Source organism: Ranitomeya variabilis, chromosome 2 (genome assembly GCF_051348905.1).
Source record: "Ranitomeya variabilis isolate aRanVar5 chromosome 2, aRanVar5.hap1, whole genome shotgun sequence".
NCBI lineage: Eukaryota > Metazoa > Chordata > Amphibia > Anura > Dendrobatidae > Ranitomeya > Ranitomeya variabilis.
The window spans coordinates 475,103,646-475,123,450 of record NC_135233.1 but is presented as its reverse complement, the minus strand read 5'-3'; the positions used below and the strand labels follow the sequence as shown (position 1 = coordinate 475,123,450).

The 19,805-nt window shown below is 43.8% G+C and overlaps 1 protein-coding gene across 3 annotated transcripts in view; it reads left to right on the top strand.

The window, feature by feature from the left end:
- Positions 1-18,745: 18,745 nt before the first annotated feature.
- Positions 18,746-19,805, top strand: part of LMNTD2 (lamin tail domain containing 2) — a 214,378-nt gene continuing 213,318 nt past the window's right edge. For 2 of the 3 annotated variants that reach the window (XM_077292673.1, XM_077292671.1), the window contains exon 1: positions 18,746-18,821. In XM_077292673.1, the coding sequence (XP_077148788.1) occupies positions 18,765-18,821 (57 nt within the window). In that variant the 5' untranslated portion in view covers positions 18,746-18,764. The remainder of the gene's footprint in view (positions 18,822-19,805) is intronic. The other variant, XM_077292672.1, reaches the window with a different exon arrangement.

Genomic DNA, 19,805 nt, shown 5'->3' with positions numbered 1-19,805 from the left:
GAGATTGGAGCGGGGGCTGTTTTGTCGCAGAGAAGCGCCGATGGCTCTGTGATGAAGCCATGTGCTTTCTTTTCAAGAAAGTTTTCACCTGCCGAGCGGAATTATGATGTCGGTAATCGGGAGTTGTTGGCTATGAAGTGGGCATTTGAGGAGGGCTCGAGGGAGCTAAGCATCGTGTGGTAGTCTTGACTGATCACAAGAATCTGATTTATCTTGAGTCGGCCAAGCGGCTGAATACTAGACAGGCTCGTTGGTCGTTGTTTTTCTCTCGTTTTGATTTCGTGGTCTCGTACCTGCCTGGTTCGAAGAATGTAAAGGCTGATGCTCTTTCTAGGAGTTTTGTGCCTGACTCTCCTGGAGATTCAGAGCCGGCTGGTATTCTCAGAGAAGGGGTGATTTTGTCTGCCATCTCCCCAGATTTGCGACGAGTGCTGCAGGAGTTTCAGGCGGATAGACCTGACCGTTGTCCACCTGACCGTTTGTCCCGGATAGATGGACCAGCAGAGTTATTTCCGAGGTTCATTCTTCGGTGTTGGCGGGCCATCCTGGAATATTTGGTACCAGAGATTTGGTGGCCAGGTCCTTTTGGTGGCCTTCCTTGTCGCGGGATGTGCGTTCCTTTGTGCAGTCTTGTGGAATTTGTGCTCGGGCTAAGCCTTGCTGTTCTCGTGCCAGTGGTTTACTGTTACCTTTGCCTGTCCCGAAGAGGCCTTGGATGCACATTTCCATGGATTTTATTTCAGATCTCCCTGTCTCTCAGAGAATGTCTGTCATCTGGGTGGTGTGTGATCGTTTTTCTAAGATGGTCCATTTGGTGCCCTTGCCTAAGTTGCCTTCCTCCTCCGAGTTGGTTCCGCTGTTTTTTCAAAATGTGGTTCGTTTGCATGGGATCCCTGAAAATATTGTTTCCGACAGAGGATCCCAGTTTGTGTCTAGATTTTGGCGGACCTTTTGCGCTAAGATGGGCATTGATTTGTCTTTTTCGTCGGCCTTCCATCCTCAGACGAATGGCCAAACCGAACGAACTAATCAGATCTTGGAAACCTATTTGAGATGTTTTGTTTCTGCTGATCAGGACGACTGGGTGACTTTTTTGCCGTTGGCCGAGTTTGCCCTTAATAATCGGGCTAGTTCTGCTACTTTGGTTTCTCCTTTTTTTTGTAATTCGGGGTTTCATCCTCGTTTTTCCTCGGGTCAGGTGGAGCCTTCTGACTGTCCTGGAGTGGATGTTGTGGTGGATAGGTTGCATCAGATTTGGAATCATGTTGTGGACAATTTGAAGCTGTCACAAGAGAAGGCTCAGCGCTTTGCCAACCGCCGTCGCTGTGTGGGTCCCCGACTTCGTGTTGGGGACTTGGTGTGGTTGTCTTCTCGCTTTGTTCCTATGAAGGTCTCCTCTCCTAAGTTCAAGCCTCGGTTTATCGGTCCTTATAAGATTTTGGAAGTCCTTAACCCTGTGTCATTTCGTTTGGACCTCCCAGCATCGTTTGCTATTCATAATGTGTTTCATCGGTCGTTGTTGCGGAGGTATGTGGTGCCTGTGGGTCCTCCAGTTGAGCCTCCTGCCCCTGTGCTGGTTGAGGGAGAATTGGAATACGTGGTGGAGAAGATCTTGGATTCTCGTATTTCTTGGCGGAGGCTTCAGTATTTGGTTAAATGGAAGGGCTATGGTCAGGAGGATAATTCCTGGGTTGTCGCCTCTGATGTTCATGCGGCCGATTTGGTTCGTGCCTTCCATGTGGCTCACCCTGATCGCCCTGGGGTTCTTGATGAGGGTTCGGTGACCCCTCCTCAAGGGGGGGGTACTGTTGTGAACTCTGTTTTCAGGCTCCCTCTTGTGGTCACAGGTGGTATTGTGTGACTTTTGTTTTGGGCTCCCCCTGGTGGCTTTGTTTGTTATCCTGCGGGTCTGTGGCTGATCAGCTGCCTCGTTATTCACTTGGGAGTTTCCTATTTAGCTCTGTTTCACTTCCACTTGTTGCCGGCTGTCAATGTACTCAGTGCTATTCTGATTACTCCTGATTATCTTCGGTTTCAGTCTCTTCAGGAGAAGCTAAGTTCTGTTTAATTATTTTTTGCTCATCAGTCTGCAATATTATTTCTGTGTATGATGAGTTTAGTCCAGCTTGCTAATATGTGATTTCTTCTGCTGGTTTGCTCTGGGGTACAGAGTTGCTTCCCCCGCACCGTTAGTTGGTGCGGGGGCTCGAGCGATCTCTGCGTGGATATTTTGAATAGGGTTTTTAATTGATCGCACAGTTCCCTTTCTATTTTCTGCTTTCTAGTGTTAGCGGGCCTCATTTGCTAAATCTAATTTCATCTCTGCGTTTGTGCTTTCCCCTTAACTCACCGTTAATATTTGTGGGGGGCTATTTTATATCTTTGGGGTCATTTCACTGAGGCAAGTGAGGACTTTCGTTCCCTCTAGGAATAGTCAGTTTCTCAGGCCGTGAAGAGACGTCTAGGATTTTCAGGTAACGTTCCACGGCTGCCTATAGTTGTTTGCGGATAGGATCAGGTTGCGGTCAATTCAGTTAGCACTTCCCCAGAGTTTGTAGTCGGTTGAGTTACTTAGCTAGTCCTACTTGCGATCCTTGCCACTAGGATCATAACAGCTGTCCTCTGATTTAGGTTGGAATAATGAGGCTTTGGTGGGAGCATTTTGGCAAGGTTTGTCTTCTCGTATTAAGGATGACCTGGCAGGGCGGGATACTCCTTCTGCTTTAGATGACCTTATCTCTTTGGCGACTCGCATTGATTTGCGGTTCCAGGAGCGCTCTCGTGAGGTTGTCAGAGAGAGGAGATCTCCTCCTTTATCCTCCATTACACGTGGTACTTCTCTTTCCCAAATCACTGCAGCTTCTTCCTCTTCTTCCCCTGAGCCTATGCAGGTTGATCGCCTCAAGCCTGCCGAACAACGCCGAAAGGAGAGACTCGCACAGGGCTTATGCTTTTATTGTGGCAGCGCTTCTCATCTTCTGCGTTCTTGTCCCCAGAAGCCGGGAAATGCCTCCACCTAGGTCAGGTAAGAGAGGCCTCCCTAGGTAGCCATGATTCCTCTCCACCTTTGATTTTGCCTGTTATTTTACACATGGGTTCCAGTCGCTTCTCTCTTGAGGCTTATGTAGATTCTGGTGCGGCTGGGAATTTTGTTCATCTTGAGCTGGTCGAGAGGCTTGGGATTCCTGTCAGATCCTTGGAGGTTCCTAGGCAAATAGCTTCTGTCGACGGTCAGCCTTTGCGGGAAGTCATTTCTTTTGTCTTAGAGGAGTGGAGATATCTGTTGGAAGGAGCCTTAAATCCCTTTGTCATCTTTACGGATCGTAAGAATTTGGCATACATCCATTCAGCGCACCGACTGAATCCACGACAGGCCAGGTGGGCCTTGTTCTTTGCCTGATTTGACTTTGAACTTCGCTTCCTGCCTGGAGAAAAGAACTTCAAAGCTGACGCTCTATCCAGGTCCTTCTTGTCGGTGGACACTGAGGAGGAGTCCTCGCACATCATTGACCCCGCTAGAATCATCACACTTGCTCCAGTATCTATGACCTCTTTACCTCCGGGTAAGACTTTCGTTTCTGAGAGGAACAGGAGACGTGTGTTACTCTGGGGACATGCTTCCAAGCTAGCGGGACATGTCGGTTTCAAGAAAACTCTTGATCTAATATCTCGTTACTACTGGTGGCCGACTCTTTTGAAGGATGTCCAAGCTTTTGTGGTCTCTTGCCCTTCCTGTGCCAAGAACAAAGTACCCAGGCGGCTTCCTTCCAGGCTTCTTCTTCCTCTTCCAGTGCCTACCGCTCCGTGGCAACATATCGCAATAGATTTCTTAACTGATCTGCCTCGTTCCTGTGATTGTACCGTCATCCTCATGGTTGTGGACCGTTTTTCTATAATGGCGCATTTCATTGCTCTTCCTGGTCTGCCTTCGGCTCCTGAACTGGCGAAGATTTTTGTTCAACATATTTTTCACATTCATGGTCTTCCACAGCACATTGTTTCTGACCGGGGAGTTCAGTTCACCGCTCGTTTCTGGAGATCTCTCTGTAAGTCATTGAACATTTCGCTTGATTTTTCTTTGGCCTATCATCCACAGTCCAACGGCCAAGTGGAGCGTACCAATCAGATCCTGGTTAGTTATCTCCGGCATTTCTCCAACGCTCATCAGAATGACTGGTCTGACTTACTACCATGGGCCGAGTTTTCTTATATTAACCACACCAGCGAAGCTTCTACCAAATCTCCATTTTTTGTCATCTACGGACAACACCCTGGTCTTCCTCTACCAGTTCCTCCTGTCTCTACTGTGCCGACGGCAGATCTTCTGTCTAGAGCAGAGGTCCCCAACCTTTTTTGCACCAGGGACCGGCTTTAAGCCAGACCAGTTTTCCATGGCCCGGTGGGGGTGGGGCAGGGGCGGGGCTTTGGTCATATGGGGGTGGGGTTATGGAGGGATGGAGCTTAGTGCATACTTATCATATAATTATGACATTTATAATGAGAATGTGATTCAACTTACCGTAGGTTCAGAATGAGTGGGAGCACCATGCTTGTTTCCCTGGTGCTCTGCACCATTATTGCCCCATAGCTGTGCCATATAGTGCTCTGCACCATTATTGCCCCATAGCTGTGCCATACAGTGCTCTGCACCGTTCATAATTGCCCCATAGCTGTGCCATATAGTGCTCTGCACCGTTCATAATTGCCCCATAGCTGTGCCATACAGTGCTCTGCACCATTATTGCCCCATAGCTGTGCCATACAGTGCTCTGCACCATTATTGCCCCATAGCTGTGCCATATAGTGCTCTGCACCATTATTGCCCCATAGCTGTGCCATACAGTGCTCTGCACCATTATTGCCCCATAGCTGTGCCATACAGTGCTCTGCACCATTATTGCCCCATAGCTGTGCCATACAGTGCTCTGCACCGTTCATAATTGCCCCATAGCTGTGCCATATAGTGCTCTGCACCATTATTGCCCCATAGCTGTGCCATACAGTGCTCTGCACCATTATTGCCCCATAGCTGTGCCATATAGTGCTCTGCACCATTATTGCCCCATAGCTGTGCCATACAGTGCTCTGCACCATTATTGCCCCATAGCTGTGCCATATAGTGCTCTGCACCATTATTGCCCCATAGCTGTGCCATACAGTGCTCTGCACCGTTCATAATTGCCCCATAGCTGTGCCATACAGTGCTCTGCACTGTTTATTATTGCCCCATAGCTGTGCCATATAGTGCTCTGCACCATTATTGCCCCATAGCTGTGCCATATAGTGCTCTGCACCGTTCATAATTGCCCCATAGCTGTGCCATACAGTGCTCTGCACTGTTTATTATTGCCCCATAGCTGTGCTGCTGCTGCTGCAATAAAAATAATAAAACACATACTCACCTCTCTTGCAGCTCCTCGGCGCCATCTTCCCGGCGTCTCCCTGCACTGACTGATCAGGCAGAGGGCGGCGCGCACATTATATACGTCATCGCGCCCTCTGCCTGCACAGTCAGTGAGGAGAGAGAGACGCCGGGAACATGGAGACAGCGGCGCCCGGCGTGTGGAACCAGGACAGGTGAATATGACATACTTACCTGCTCCCGGCGTCCCGCTCCTTCCCCCGGACAGCTGCTCTTCGGTGCCGCAGCCTCTTCCTCTATCAGCGGTCACCGGCACCGCTTCATTAGAGAAATGAATAGGCGGCTCCGCCCCTATGGGAGGTGGAGCAGCCTATTCATTTCTCTAATCAGCGGTCCCACGTGACCGCTGAACAGGGGAAGAGCTGCGGCGCCGCGGACCGGCTGAAAAACCCCAACGGCCCGGTCCCGGTCCGCGGACCGGCGGTTGGGGACCTCTGGTCTAGAGAATTCTCCAGGGTTTGGCAGGAGACCAAGTCTGCTCTCGAACTAGCTCAGCATAGGATGAAGAGGCATGCAGATAAAAGGCGTCTCGATTCTCCTGTGTTCCATACGGGGGATAAGGTCTGGCTTTCTTCTAGATTTATTCGCCTTAAAATCCCTTCACATAAACTGGGTCCCCGTTATATTGGTCCTTTCGAGGTTTTGGCACGTATTAACAACGTTTCTTACAAACTTAAGTTACCTGCCTCTCTTCGTATCCCTAATTCCTTTCATGTATCTCTCCTTAAGCCTGTAGTTTTTAATCGGTTTCATACCTCGACTCTTTCTTCACTTTCACCTGTTTCCGCAGACAATGTTTTTGAGGTTAAGGACATTTTGGCCATGAAAAAAATTAGAGGTAGAACTTTGTTTTTGGTCGACTGGAAGGGTTTCGGTCCTGAGGAGAGATCCTGGGAGCCTCGGGAGAATATTCAGGCTCCTAGAATTTTAGCTAAGTTTCTGTCTGGCCTAAAGAGGAGGGAGGGATGTAAAGACGGGGGTACTATCATACCGCTGCTGCCGCTTCCTCGCTCGCTCCCGGCCTCAGCTTCTCGTGCGCACGCGCATACCAGGTTCAGTGCTGCGCGTGTGCACTTCTGATCTTCTGTCGGCGTCTCCTCTATGGTCCTGGAGGACTAGTACCCGGAAGTCTGTCCTCCTTATTGTCCTCTCTATGGTTCTGGAGGTCTGTTACCCGGAAGTGCTACCCTGCCTTTAGGTATTTAAACTGCTTCCTGCCGTCCCTCTGTGCCTGGTTATCATTTGTTCCTTCAGGTGTTCCTGGCTGCTCTTAGTCTCTGTGAAGTTCGTTTTCCCTCTGACTTTGGGTTTATCCTGTCTTTCCTGTATCCTGCTAGCCTCTGCGTTCCCTCAGTTCCTCCGCCAGTCCCTGCACTGCTGCAGTTTACCCACCAGTCCTGTGTCTCTGCAGTACTCACCTATCCTGTGGTCCTACTATCTCCGCCTCTTCTTGGTCTTCTCCCGTCCTGGTCCTCCAGCTTCCGTGGGGATAGTCCCTCACGGGCCTGCCCCTAACTCTCCTTGTATAGGGGGCGGTCTATCTGGTCAGCTCGTCCGTGAGGGGTTCGTCGTCGCGGTCTAGAGGGTCCACTTTCTGTTTTCCCTCTTTGAATCGTCACACTCACATTAGGACTGCACTCAGACGACATCTGAGTGCAGCCTGATTCTTACAGCATAACAGATTGAATCTCACTACCAGGCAGAGGTGAAATGTGGAGACACTTCAGACTGCCAAATTAGACTGCCCAATGGTGCCCCCCTTCTGGCTGAGCCCTGGACAAATACTCCACCTGTCCCTCTTCCTAGTTATGTCCCCTGACAAACAAGAAATAAGAAGTTCAGTATTCATATATGGTGCAGTTTTGACACAGTACAAGAATGCAGGAAAATCAAAATTTGCAATCATGACGATGCATGTGAGTACATCTCTGTCATGCAAACATGGAATATGATAGACACCTGTTCTTGAAATCATTAAAGTTCCCATTATTCTTGCACTCACTGACCAAACATATTCGCTACGATCCAAAAATGCTATCTAGTTCTGAGAAAAATGCTCCAAAGTAAGAATGCTTAAAAGAAGTATTAATAGTTTATTGTTATCAATTAACAAAATGCAGAGAAATCTAAATCAAATCCATATTTGGTGTGATTGCCCTCTGCCTTCAAACAGCATCAATTCTTCTAGGTACTTGCACACAGTTTTTGAAGGAGGTTGTTCCAAACATATTGGAGAACTGACCACAGATCTTCTGTAGATGTCGGCTTCTGTTTCTTTGTGAAATCCAACTTTGCATTTGGTTAATTGATAAAGATAAACTATTAACACTTCTATTTTTTCCGTACTGCGAGATTTTCGCGCAGGCTTGCAAAACCGACATCTAATGGATTTATGTGCTCAAATGTTCATTAAAACATATATACAGTATATATATATTTATGTCATTGAGACACATATATATATATATATTCTGTATTTAGATTTCATTCAGCGCGATATCTGTGAACAGCCGGTAATTCAATTGCCGGCTTTTCATTTCTCCTGCACAAACCCGACAGGATATGAGACATGGTTTACATACAGTAAACCATCTCATATCCCCATTTTTTTTGCATATTCCACACTACTAATGTTAGTAGTGTGTGTATGCAAAATTTCAGCGCTGTAGCTGCTAAAATAAAGGGTTAAATGGCGGAAAAAATTGGCGTGGGCTCCCGCGCAATTTTCTCCGCCAGAATGGTAAAGCCAGTGACTGAGGGCAGATATTAATAGCCAGGAGAGGGTCCATGGTTATTGGCCCCCCGTGGCTAAAAACATCTGCCCCCAGCCACCCCAGAAAAGGCACATCTGGAAGATGCGCCTATTCTGGCACTTGGCCACTCTCTTCCCACTCCCTGTAGCGGTGGGATATGAGGTAATGAAGGGTTAATGCCACCTTGCTATTGTAAGGTGACATTAAGCCAGATTAATAATGGAGAGGCGTCAATTATGACACCTATCCATTATTAATCCAATTGTTGGAAAAGGTTAAAAAACACACACACACATGATTTAAAAGTATTTTAATGAAATAAACACAGCGGTTGTTTTAATAATTTCTTGCTCTCTCAATCCATTTCCAGGCCCTCGCTTGGCAAAATAATAAACGCACAAGATACATACCCTCAGCTGAACCGTCACGTCCCACGAAGTAATCCATCTGAAGGGGTTAATTATTTTACAGGCAGGAGCCCTGCAAATGCAGCTGTGCTCCGTGCCTGTAATCCCCGGCGAATGAATGAAATGTAGGTCATTGACCTACATTTCCTTCAGTCGCGGTGATGCGCCCCCTGGTGGATGTCCTCATATGACCTGGAGCGTGGGAAAAAGTTCCCAGGCTGCAGTTCATGAGAACATCAAGCAGGGGCGCATCACCGCAACTGAATGTAAGTATAGATCACTCTGCTTTCCTTTCAGCACCCAGGGATTACAGGCACGAGCGAGTGGTTTATCGCAGCTCGTGCCTGTAATATTAGTTAACCCCTTCAGATGGATTACTTCGTGGGACGTGATCGGACATCAGAAGGTATGTATCTTGTGCGTTTATTATTTTGCCAAGCGAGGGTTTCCTGATGGATTGAGAGAGCAATAAATTATTAAAACAACCGCTGTGTTTATTTCATTAAAATACTTTTAAATCATGTGTGTGTGTGTTTTTTAACCCTTTCATACAATTGGATTAATAATGGATAGGTGTCATAATTGACGCCTCTCCATTATTAATCTGGCTTAATGTCACCTTACAATAGCAAGGTGGCATTAACCCTTCATTACCCCATATCCCACCGCTACAGGGAGTGGGAAGAGAGTGGCCAAGTGCCAGAATAGGCGCATCTTCCAGATGTGCCTTTTCTGGGGTGGCTGGGGGCAGATGTTTTTAGCCACGGGGGGGCCAATAACCATGGACCCTCTCCTGGCTATTAATATCTGCCGTCAGTCACTGGCTTTACCATTCTGGCGGAGAAAATTGCACGGGAGCCCACGCCAATTTTTTCCGCCATTTAACCCTTTATTTTAGCAGCTACAGCGCTGAAATTTTGCACATACACACTACTAACATTAGTAGTGTGGAATATGCAAAAAAAATGGGGATATGAGATGGTTTACTGTATGTAAACCATGTCTCATATCCTGTCGGGTTTGTGCAGGAGAAATGAAAAGCCGGCAATTGAATTACCGACTTTTCACTAACACCGGTGCGTATTTCTCGCAAGTCACACTGCAGGTCCGTGTGGAATCCGTATTTTTCTCGCCTCCATAGACTTTCATTGGCGATTTTTTTGCGCAATACGCTGACAAACGCAGCATGCTGCGATTTTCTACGGCCGTAGAAAGCCGTATATTACGGATCCGTAATATACGGCTGATAGGAGCAGCCCCATTGAGAATAATTGTGCCGTATGTAATGCGAGTTTTACGGACGTAGTTTCTGCGCTCTTACGTCCGTAAAACACGCATGTGTGACGCCGGCCTAAGTGTGTATACAGTATGCAGTAGAAAAAAAAACAGGTAAGGACTTAGCCATCAAATAATCTGGTCTGAACAGAACACTGCCGAATGTGTCAAGGTGCAAACTTTTCTACTGCTTCATTGTTACTTAATCAACAAGGCACTTGGTAAATCACAACCTTGGAAGCAACCATCTCATATCTCTGGATGCATGTGAAAATTTTACGAGAATGAGTAACTTTGGTAATAGTGCATGACACAGGTCTTACGTTTTTGCAGGAGTCTGTATCTTCATCCTTATGAAATCCTCAGAATAATCTTAACTGACCGATTCCTTACAAAGACTATTTTTAGTACAAGAAATTACACAACATCCTAATTCTGTTTTCCACAGTACTATAGGCAAATAAATCTGTGGACAAATTCTTACTAACATTTGATACAAACCACTGAGGCCAGTTATTGGCTGCAGCGATCAGGCAACTGCTAGACAGGACGTCATCACTGCCGTCTGCGGGTACTGCCCGGAGCAGTGGTGCTGAAGCTGTGGGGAATTCAAGAGGTAAGTAATGCTTATTTTTATTATGTTATACCATTCCCTTGATGGATTTTCTAAAATCGCCCTAAAACCCTTTAACTATTTCAAGACCTGGCGATTTTTCTTTTCAATCTTTTTTTTGCTTTCTTTTATTTCAAGAAGTGTAACCTCTTCTTATTTTTTCACTGACATAGCCAAATGAAAGCTTGTTTTTTGTGGGATGTTTCATAAATTTTACCCCCTTCATGATCTTAGACGTGTCCATATGTCCAGGTTGGGACGGACTTCCCGACCTTGGACATATGGATACGTCCTGGCAATTTTGCACACAAGAGCTGTGCGCACATGATCACCACCGGGTGAACATCACAGCTGACACTCGGATCTCATTGCCAGGAGCTTTGCTCGCACCGCTCCCAGCAGTTCAACTTCCTAAATGCTGAGATCGATAGCGATCACAGGATTTAGAAGGCAGGAAGAGGGAGGGGGCTCCCTCTCCCCTCCGATCGGCGCCCCCGCGATGTGATCGCGTGGGGACGATCGTTGTCATGTTGTCCTGACATCAACATGGCGGTATCTAAGTCACCAGGACTAGAAAGCTTGCTATATTAGTGCATGGGTTAACAAGCTTGTCAGTGCAACAGTGACAGTTATAAACCATTGAAATGCTCGTGCATAACAGTGATCAGACTGCAAAAACTGAAAGTCCCATAGAAAGATTAAGTAAAAAAGTTTAAAAAAAGGTAAAAAAAACCATTGTCAAAAAATATATATATTTTTAAAAAAAATGACAAAATAATAAAAAATATTGTACCCATAAATAAATATTTGGTACCGCTGCATCCAGAATGACCCAATCTATAAAACTGCCCCAATAGCTAACCCTTTCAGTGCACACCATGAAAAAAATAAATAAAAAAAAGACAACAAACAATACTCTTTCATCATACCACCAAGCAAAAAGTGGAATAAAACGAGATCAAAAAGACAAAAGTAAATAAAAATGGTATAGCTGAAAACGACATCTTCTCCTGCAAAATACAAGCTGCCGTACAGCTCCATCAGTGGAAAAGTAAAAAAGTTATATCTCTCAGAATAAAGCAATGTAGAAATAATTATTTCTATAAAATAGTTTTTATTGTGTAAAAGCCCCAAAATATAAAAAAATATAACTGTTGTATCGCTGTAATTGTACTGACCTGAAGAATAAAGCTGCTTATCAAAAAACAATTCTTGAATTGCTCTTTTTTGTTCATTATGCCACCCAAAAATCAAATTAGAAAGCAATCAAAAAATGTTATGTGCCTGAAGTACTAATAAAAACGTCAACTTGTCCCAGAAAAAATAAGCCCTCACATGACTTTTGACAGAAATATAGGAAAAATATAACTCTCAAAATATGGCGATGCAAAAAATTTTTTTTGCAAAAACAAAGCATCTTTTAGTGTGTGACAGAAGCCAAACATAAAAACCTGACATAATTCTGGTATCGCTGTAATCGCACCGACCCGAAGAATAAAGTCATCTAATCACTTATACTGCACAAGGAGCATCATAAAAATAAAAAAAAACAATTCTTGACCTCCTACTGATTTGTTTATTCTGCCTCCCAAAGATCACAGTTAAGCTCAGGTCACATTTATCCTGCACTCTATGCTGAGCGCTTACACTGGGGTGTCCGTGTAAACCTCTGAAATAGGTGATTCAGATGGAACCCCTATAATGAGGCAGATGGGGACAGTGTGGACACTGTCTGGCCTATGATCCAACAGTGTCCATCTTTTTAGGCATGCATAAGGTGTGGTCGGCCACCGTTTTGTGCACCACTGAAAAGAAGGGCAGAGGCCAGATGGAGTTCAGACTTACTCTGCTGCCTCATTATAGTGAATGGATCCCTAGAGAATGTCATGTCATTCGAAGATTTAGATGGAAACCCCAAAGTAAGTGCTCAGCGTAGAGCGCAGGATAAATGTGATCCCAAACGTTATGTAAAATGTTCCCAATAAAAGCTTTAACTCAATCCACAAAAATGCAAGTCCTCACTCAGGTCTGCTATCTGTTAATGCATATCATATCATATATCTACCTTGATCTGTCCCCTCCCCCACCCAGGGTAATGGGAAGCTGAAGTATATAGGAACATACTAACTAGACAAACTAGGGAAGACAGGGATAAATGAAAATATCAACCATATAAAATATACACACCAGTCAACAGAGTGGGACACATGGGAGTTATAGGAAGGAGAAACCAAATAGGAGAAGATGAGGATGTGCATACAGGCAAAACTCCAAGGAACAATCTCCAAACACTAACTCCAACCACGAATACTCCTCTGTCTCCAGAACCAGGCAGTAAGAACTAACACTGGCAATCCCTAAGTGCCAGAGGCAATACATAGCAGAGAGGTGTGGTCAACACAGAACAGCTGAGACAATCTAACTAGGAAAGCTCCAGGAGCTTCAACTGAACAGATTAACCCTTGTACTGGCAGCAAGGAAAAAACTGCACTGTTTATTATGATTGTGAAGTACTTCTAACCAGTGCAGGAGTTAGAGAAACCATAAACTGCAGTCATCTGGCCTGCCTCTGTTGCAGCATCCTGATGACATAATGTATATTATGGGAGGTTTGTGCTGTTCTGGCACCTCATGGTCTTTTCTGAGGTGTCATGGCACCTTAAAAAACATTCCAGCGAAATATGAACTCCAGTATGGAGCTTCTTCCCTTCTGAGCATTGGTGTACTCAGGAGAAATTGAACAACAAATTGTATGGTCCATTTTGACCCTGATAGCCCTGTGAAAATGAAAAAATTGGAGCTAAACCAACATTTTTTGCAAGAAAAAATAATTTGTAATATTCACAGTTCAACATTATAAACTTCTGTGACGCTCCTGGGGGTTTAAAGTTCTCATCACATATCTAGATAAATTCCTTGTGCGGTCTAGTTTCCAAAATGACATCACTAGTGAGGGGTTTCCACTGTTTAGATACAGTACATCAGGGGCTCTCCAAATCTGATGTGGCGTCCATTAACAATTCCAGCCAATTTTGAGATTAAAAAGTCAAATGGCGCTCCTTCCTTTCTGAGCCCTGATGTGCGCACACATAGTAGTTATCCACCACGAAACTGCAAAATTAATTGCATGGGGCAATTTCTCCTGTTCCCCTTGTGAAAATAAAAAAAAATTGGGGTAAAAGAACATTTTTGTGGGAAATTTTTTGTGTTAATATTTATTTTATTTTAGTTTATAAACTTCTCTGAATCACATGGTGGTTTAAGGAGCTCACCACACATCTAGATACATTCCTTGAGAGGTCTAGTTTCCAAAATGGGATAACTTGTGGGGGCTTACACTGTTTAAGCACAGCAGGGACTCTCCAAATGCGACATGGCATTCCAGACATTTTTGTGTTCAAAAAGTCAAACTGTGCTCCTTCCCTTCTGAGCCCTGTCATGCATCCAAACAGTAGTTTTCCCACACATATGGGGTGTTGGCATATTTAGGAGAAATTACACAACCAATTTTTTGAAATAATTATTGGGGCCGAAGTAAAATTTTTGTGAAAAAAAAAGTAAAATGTTCATTTTTTCCTTCATCACTGCATTAATTCCTGAATAGAAGTACCTGTAGGGTTAATAAACTTTTTGAATGTGGTTTTGATGACTTTGAGGGGTACAGTTTTTAGAATGTTGTCCCTTTTGGGTATTTTCTGCCATATAGGCACCCAAAGTCACTTCAAATGTGAGGTGGTCCCTAAAAAATGGTTTTGTAAATTTTGTTGGAAAAATGAGAAACGACTGGTCAACTTTTAAACCTTCTAACTTCCTAACAAAAACAGTTTCAAAAATTGTGCTGATGTAAAGTGTGGGAAATGTCACAAATAAACGCAAGTCATATTGAACAAATTTTACCATTTTAAGCTTGGTGAAATGGTGAAAAAAAAAAATGCAATTCTACTTTTGTATTTTAGGTTTTGTTTCTATGGAGTTCACTTGATAATATGCTTCTCCAGGTCAGAACGATTATGGCGATACCAAACTTTTAATATCTTAGTGGTTAAAAAAATTCTGCATGTTTTAATAAAAAAATATATACAGTATATTTTGATTGTGTCACCATCTTCTGATACTCATATTTTTTTAAATTTTTTTGTCCATGGAGCTGAGCTTGGTGAGGGCTTATTATTTTGGGGTACAACGTTTAACACTTTTTACTGCATTTTCTAACTGGAGTCCGGTAACAAAAAACAGCAATTTTGGCATTTAATTTTTTTTTTAGCGTTTACCGTACAGTTAAAATAATTTAGGTTCCGATAGATGGGATTTTTACAGACACTATACCAAATATGTTTTTTTAAATTTATTTTTAAACTAGGAAAAGTGTGGTGATAAGGGATGAGCGGAGACACGAGGATAGAGATGAGCGAACCTGAACTCAAATGTTTGGGGTTTGTACCAGACAGTTAATATCCGCTGCTAAATGCCGAACACGGACTTCTTTCGGAAGACCGTTGCAAAATTTGGAGTTCTGGGGAAAGACTGTTGCAGAGAGAGAGAGAAAGAATGAGAGAGAGATTTTTTTTTCCAGGAAAGTTCGGGTCCTCGTCCTTTTCAATGGGATTCAGATTCTGGTACAGTTTTGGTAGCTGAACTGAACTTTGGAATACAGTTTGGGTCGCGGGTCCGCTCATCCCTACCCACCTCCCAGTGTACTTCCAACCTGATTTGAATATGGTTGCTAACACGCTATATTTTTAATGACTGGTACATCAAATCTCTGCACAAAAAGTATCATTTATACTGAGGAACAAATACAGTGATACCACTACTTCCATATGGAAAAATCTGCTGACAGGTTTCTTTTCAGGTCAGGTAGCTGGAAAGTCTGAGAAAACATACAGCATACATATATAAGCACGCACAGGATGAGACGACATCAAAAAGGTTTTTCTTTTCCGTTTTCTTGGATACATTCTGCCTTTTGTTGCTTGTAAATGAGGCGCTGTACGTCTCTCACACCTGGTTAGCAAACATAATTTAAGAGAGGTCCGAGATTTCAGTATTTGACGTTACACAGGATGATCGCATGAAAGAACGAGTCCGGTCAAGTTAGACTTCCTAAACATCTTCTCCAGCACCACAAAATCATGTTTAAATGTTCAGTATACACCGGTCTGGAAATGCAGTGAAGGACGAGGATGCACTTACAGCCGCTCAGCCTAGCGCCACCTTCCTTTGGTTGATTGACAAGTTGTTGGTTTTCGTACATGACCAATGACCGGACAATGCGTAAGAGGATGGTGGCACAGGTCAGAGAATAAAGCATGAGGCTGAGCAGCTGCTAGGGCATCATCCCGACTAATGTATACTGAATGTCACAACACAATAGGAGTGGCGCCTTGTAGTCATAAAGGGATTGATTATCTTTTAAAAGGCTACTTATTCTTAGAAATGGCTTGTGGAGGTAAAAGTTTGGAAGTCACAGCTGGTGATTGATATGATATGGTGGCGTTGGACCATCGGGCGTTATATGCCATATACTGTTATACCGTAACCCCATTGGTAAATTAACGTTTGCACTGTGCATTTATTACTAAAAACCACGGCCAACCCCCACTCATTAAAATAAAACATTTGTAGCAGAGTCTTTATAGGGAGGAAAAGGGTTATCGGAAGACAATATCTGCTCCACGCAGTCTGCCATAACGTCCTCTAAGGGATTATTATACTGAGCTTGTATGTGTAACAGGTAATAGTCATGGCTGGATCCTCTCAGACTTGTAAGTGACAGGTCATCAGATACTATTTAATCCTTTTTAACTATGTTTATGAAGGGTTGGTCACTTTTTATTACCGTTGTCTCATGGTCCCCTAAGTGTGTCAGTGCATAGCAAAAAATAAATATTAAAGCTAAATATGAATAATAGTAAAAGTAGCTGTATAAGAATCTGTAATAAAAATAGAAGTAAAATACGGAGCTTTGTAATGTTTGGCACCCAACGTTTGAAGCAGAAGATATGGAAAAATAGTAAATTATTGAACTTTTCAAAATGTCTCTTCAGAGAGGAAGAGGACTAGAACTCTAGTGCCACCTTTAGGAGGTAGCAATCCTAACAGTCCACTTTGCACTGACGAGGGGCAGTACCCCGAAACACAGTGTCTGCAAATTGAGATTCTGGTTTGGCTTTTATCCTAAGTCATGTGACAAGGCTCGTTAAAGGGTCGACATTGACTGTTAGGGTTGCTACCTCCAATAGGTGGCACTAGAGTTCTAGTCCTCTTCCTCTCTGAAGAGACAATTTGCATATTTCCCAGAGGAGCATTGCGGCTTTAAGTCTCCTCACCTCGACATGCTTATCATGTCACTCTCCGCAAGGAGAAATGATACTTCTTGAACTTGTCAAGAAACTATTCTTTAGAGCAGTGTTTCCAAACTCCAGTCCTCACGGACCCCACGGGTCATGTTTTCAGGATTTCCATAGTGTTGCACAGGTGAGACAATTCCTGATGCCTTGATAATACTTCCACTACTTGCACAATACTAAGGAAATCCTGAAAACATGACCCGTGGGGTCCGTGAGGACTGGAGTTTGGAAACACTGCTTTAGAGGATTATGCTGTTTAATGGAATATGCCCATCATCTCCGTTGATATCATTTTCATTGGTCTCATGATGAGATTTTAGCTTTTCTCCTTCTATGGATGCATTGGGTTATCTAAAAGAGCTTGGGCCGATTAATCTTTTTGCTCGGGAAAGTGGGGTTACGATTGTAATAGAGACAAAATAAAAACGAGATGTGCCCCTTTAATTCAATCGTAAACTCCACTGATTCCAGTTTGTAAGCAATGTGCATGGGTGATGTGTGTGGACACACTGTCTATTAATGGAGAGCGTGGTATCCCTGCTCATAGATGTATTGCAAGCAGAAACACTCCAGAAACAGTTCAAGAAAACGTTATTCACTGGGAGGCAACAAGCTTGATGGTTACAGAATCTTATTGAGAGGCAAGAAGTTTGAGTGGTAGTAGACAGCGTGTATTCACCAATGAGCTAAACTGGTGACACGTGACTTGTACTTGTGATGGATTACACCTGCTAGCAATCACTTCAGCAGCACCTCAGGCAGAGTTTCTTTGACTCTTTCATAATGCATCACCCAACATATCCACAATAGAAGTCATGGACCCTCCACATGGTCATTTCTTATGGCAGCCATGCCATGCAGTAGCTATTGTCTGGCAATTAGCGCACTTTTGGGACCAGCTCACTAATTTACAGAGTCACAGTTCCTCACACAAAAATATTTAGAATTGAGAGTCCTCAGTGGTTGATACCTTTTAATGGCTAACTGAAAAGATGGTAACAAATTGCAAGCTTTCGAGACTACACAGGTCTCTTCATCAGGCAAAGACTAAAACAAATTCTGAAGAATCACATATTTATGCACAACACGGTACCAAGATATATTTCTTTCCTAGTTCCTCACACAGACATTAGTCTCTGAGCTGGCAATCCTCTTTACATTCAGGCATCTGCACAGAGGTTGCCCTTGAAATTTAGGAAGAAAAAAACATTTAGGCTATGTGCACACGTTGCAGATTGGGGTGCAGAATTTTCTGCACAAAATCTGCATCTCCTGGCAGAAAACGCAGGTGTAGACTTGATGCATTTTTCTTGCGGATTTTGTGCGTTTTTCTTGCGGATTTGCTGCAGATTTTGTGCGGATTTCATGCGTTTTTTACCCCTGTGGATTTCTATAATGGAAGGGTGCAGATACGCTGCAGATCCGCACAAAAGAAGTGACATGCTACTTCTTTCAATCTGCTGCGTTTTCCATGTGGATTTTTCAGCACCATCTGCACAGCGTTTTTTTTTCCTATTGATTTACATTGTACTGTAAATCACTCTGTGGATCTGCAGCGTTTCTGCACGAAAAAAAACGTTGCAGATCCGCACTAAATCCGCATCATGTGCACATAGCCTTAGAGAGGAAGAGGACAAGAAATCTAGCGCCACCTATTGGGGGTGGCAATCCTCAAAGTTAATATTGACTCTTGATATTGATTTCTACTTTATCTCATCTTTACCATTGACCAGTTGGGGACTGTATCCAGTGCGATGTGGCAGTGATGGTGTTAATAATGCTTTGTACTGTGAGCGCTTGTATCACGTAACAGGGAGACTGCATCTCTTCAGCTGAAGATTCCGCCTCCCATTGTACCAGGTTGGGTTTATGACCGGGCTCGGGCTGGACTCAATCCCTTGTAGTTATAGTAACATCAACACAAATGTCCCTCTGACTGCAGCAATGAATAGGCGAGAGGAGCACGGCTCGGCCCTCTTCCGAATTGCACACGACAAGCAGGTATATAAATATATAAATCATGCATTTATTCAAACCATAAAAATCATGTTCTGAAATGCAGAAGTACTTCTCATAGCATCATGATTGTAAATCAATATTTAAGTACAGTCCTGGCCAAAAGTTTTGAGATTGACAGATTGATTGATTGCTTCTTCGTTGCTTTTAGATCTGTTTGTCGCATATTTCTCTGATCACTGAAGTACAGTTATAAACATTTCATAAGTTTATGGAAAGACTCAATAGTTACAGCGTCGACCCTTATTTTTCAAGACTTCCGCTCTCCCCCTTATCAGCTTCTGGGCCAAATCGTGACTGATGACAGCTCATTCTTGCCTAATCAGGGCCTGGAATTTATCACAATTTCGTTTTTTTTTGTCCTCTCGTTTTTTGAGGATGGACCACAGGTTCTCAATGGGATTGAGATCTAGGAAGTTTTCGGGACATGCACCTAAAATTTCAATGTTTTGCTCACAAAGCCACTTAGTTATCTCTTGTGCCTTGTGACATGGTCTCCATCATGCAGGAAAAAGCATCGCTCATCACCGGATTGCTCCTAGGTGGTTAGGAGAAGTTGCCCTTGGAAGAGGTTTAGATCCCATTCTTTATTCATGGCAGTGTTTTCAGGCAAAATTGTGAGTGAGCCCCTTCCATGGATGAAAAGCCCCCACACGTGAATGGTCTGGGGACGCTTTTCTGTTGACATGACCCAGGACTCATGGTAATGATCACCATTTCTTCTGGAGGAGATTAATAATTACCTCCGTCCTCTGAAGTCCAATCCCAGAACTTCTTACAAAGTTATTTTCTCTGACCAGGCTTGGAGGTCACTTTATATAGAATGTTCTCACATGCATGTATTCGAGGGTAAAACCCATTTTTGTAATTGGATTTCATTAAATATTATTATACCTTTTGGTTTTTACAGGCTCTTTGTTTCCCTATCATAAATTCCAAAGACAAAATGTGATATGATAAAGTAGAGGA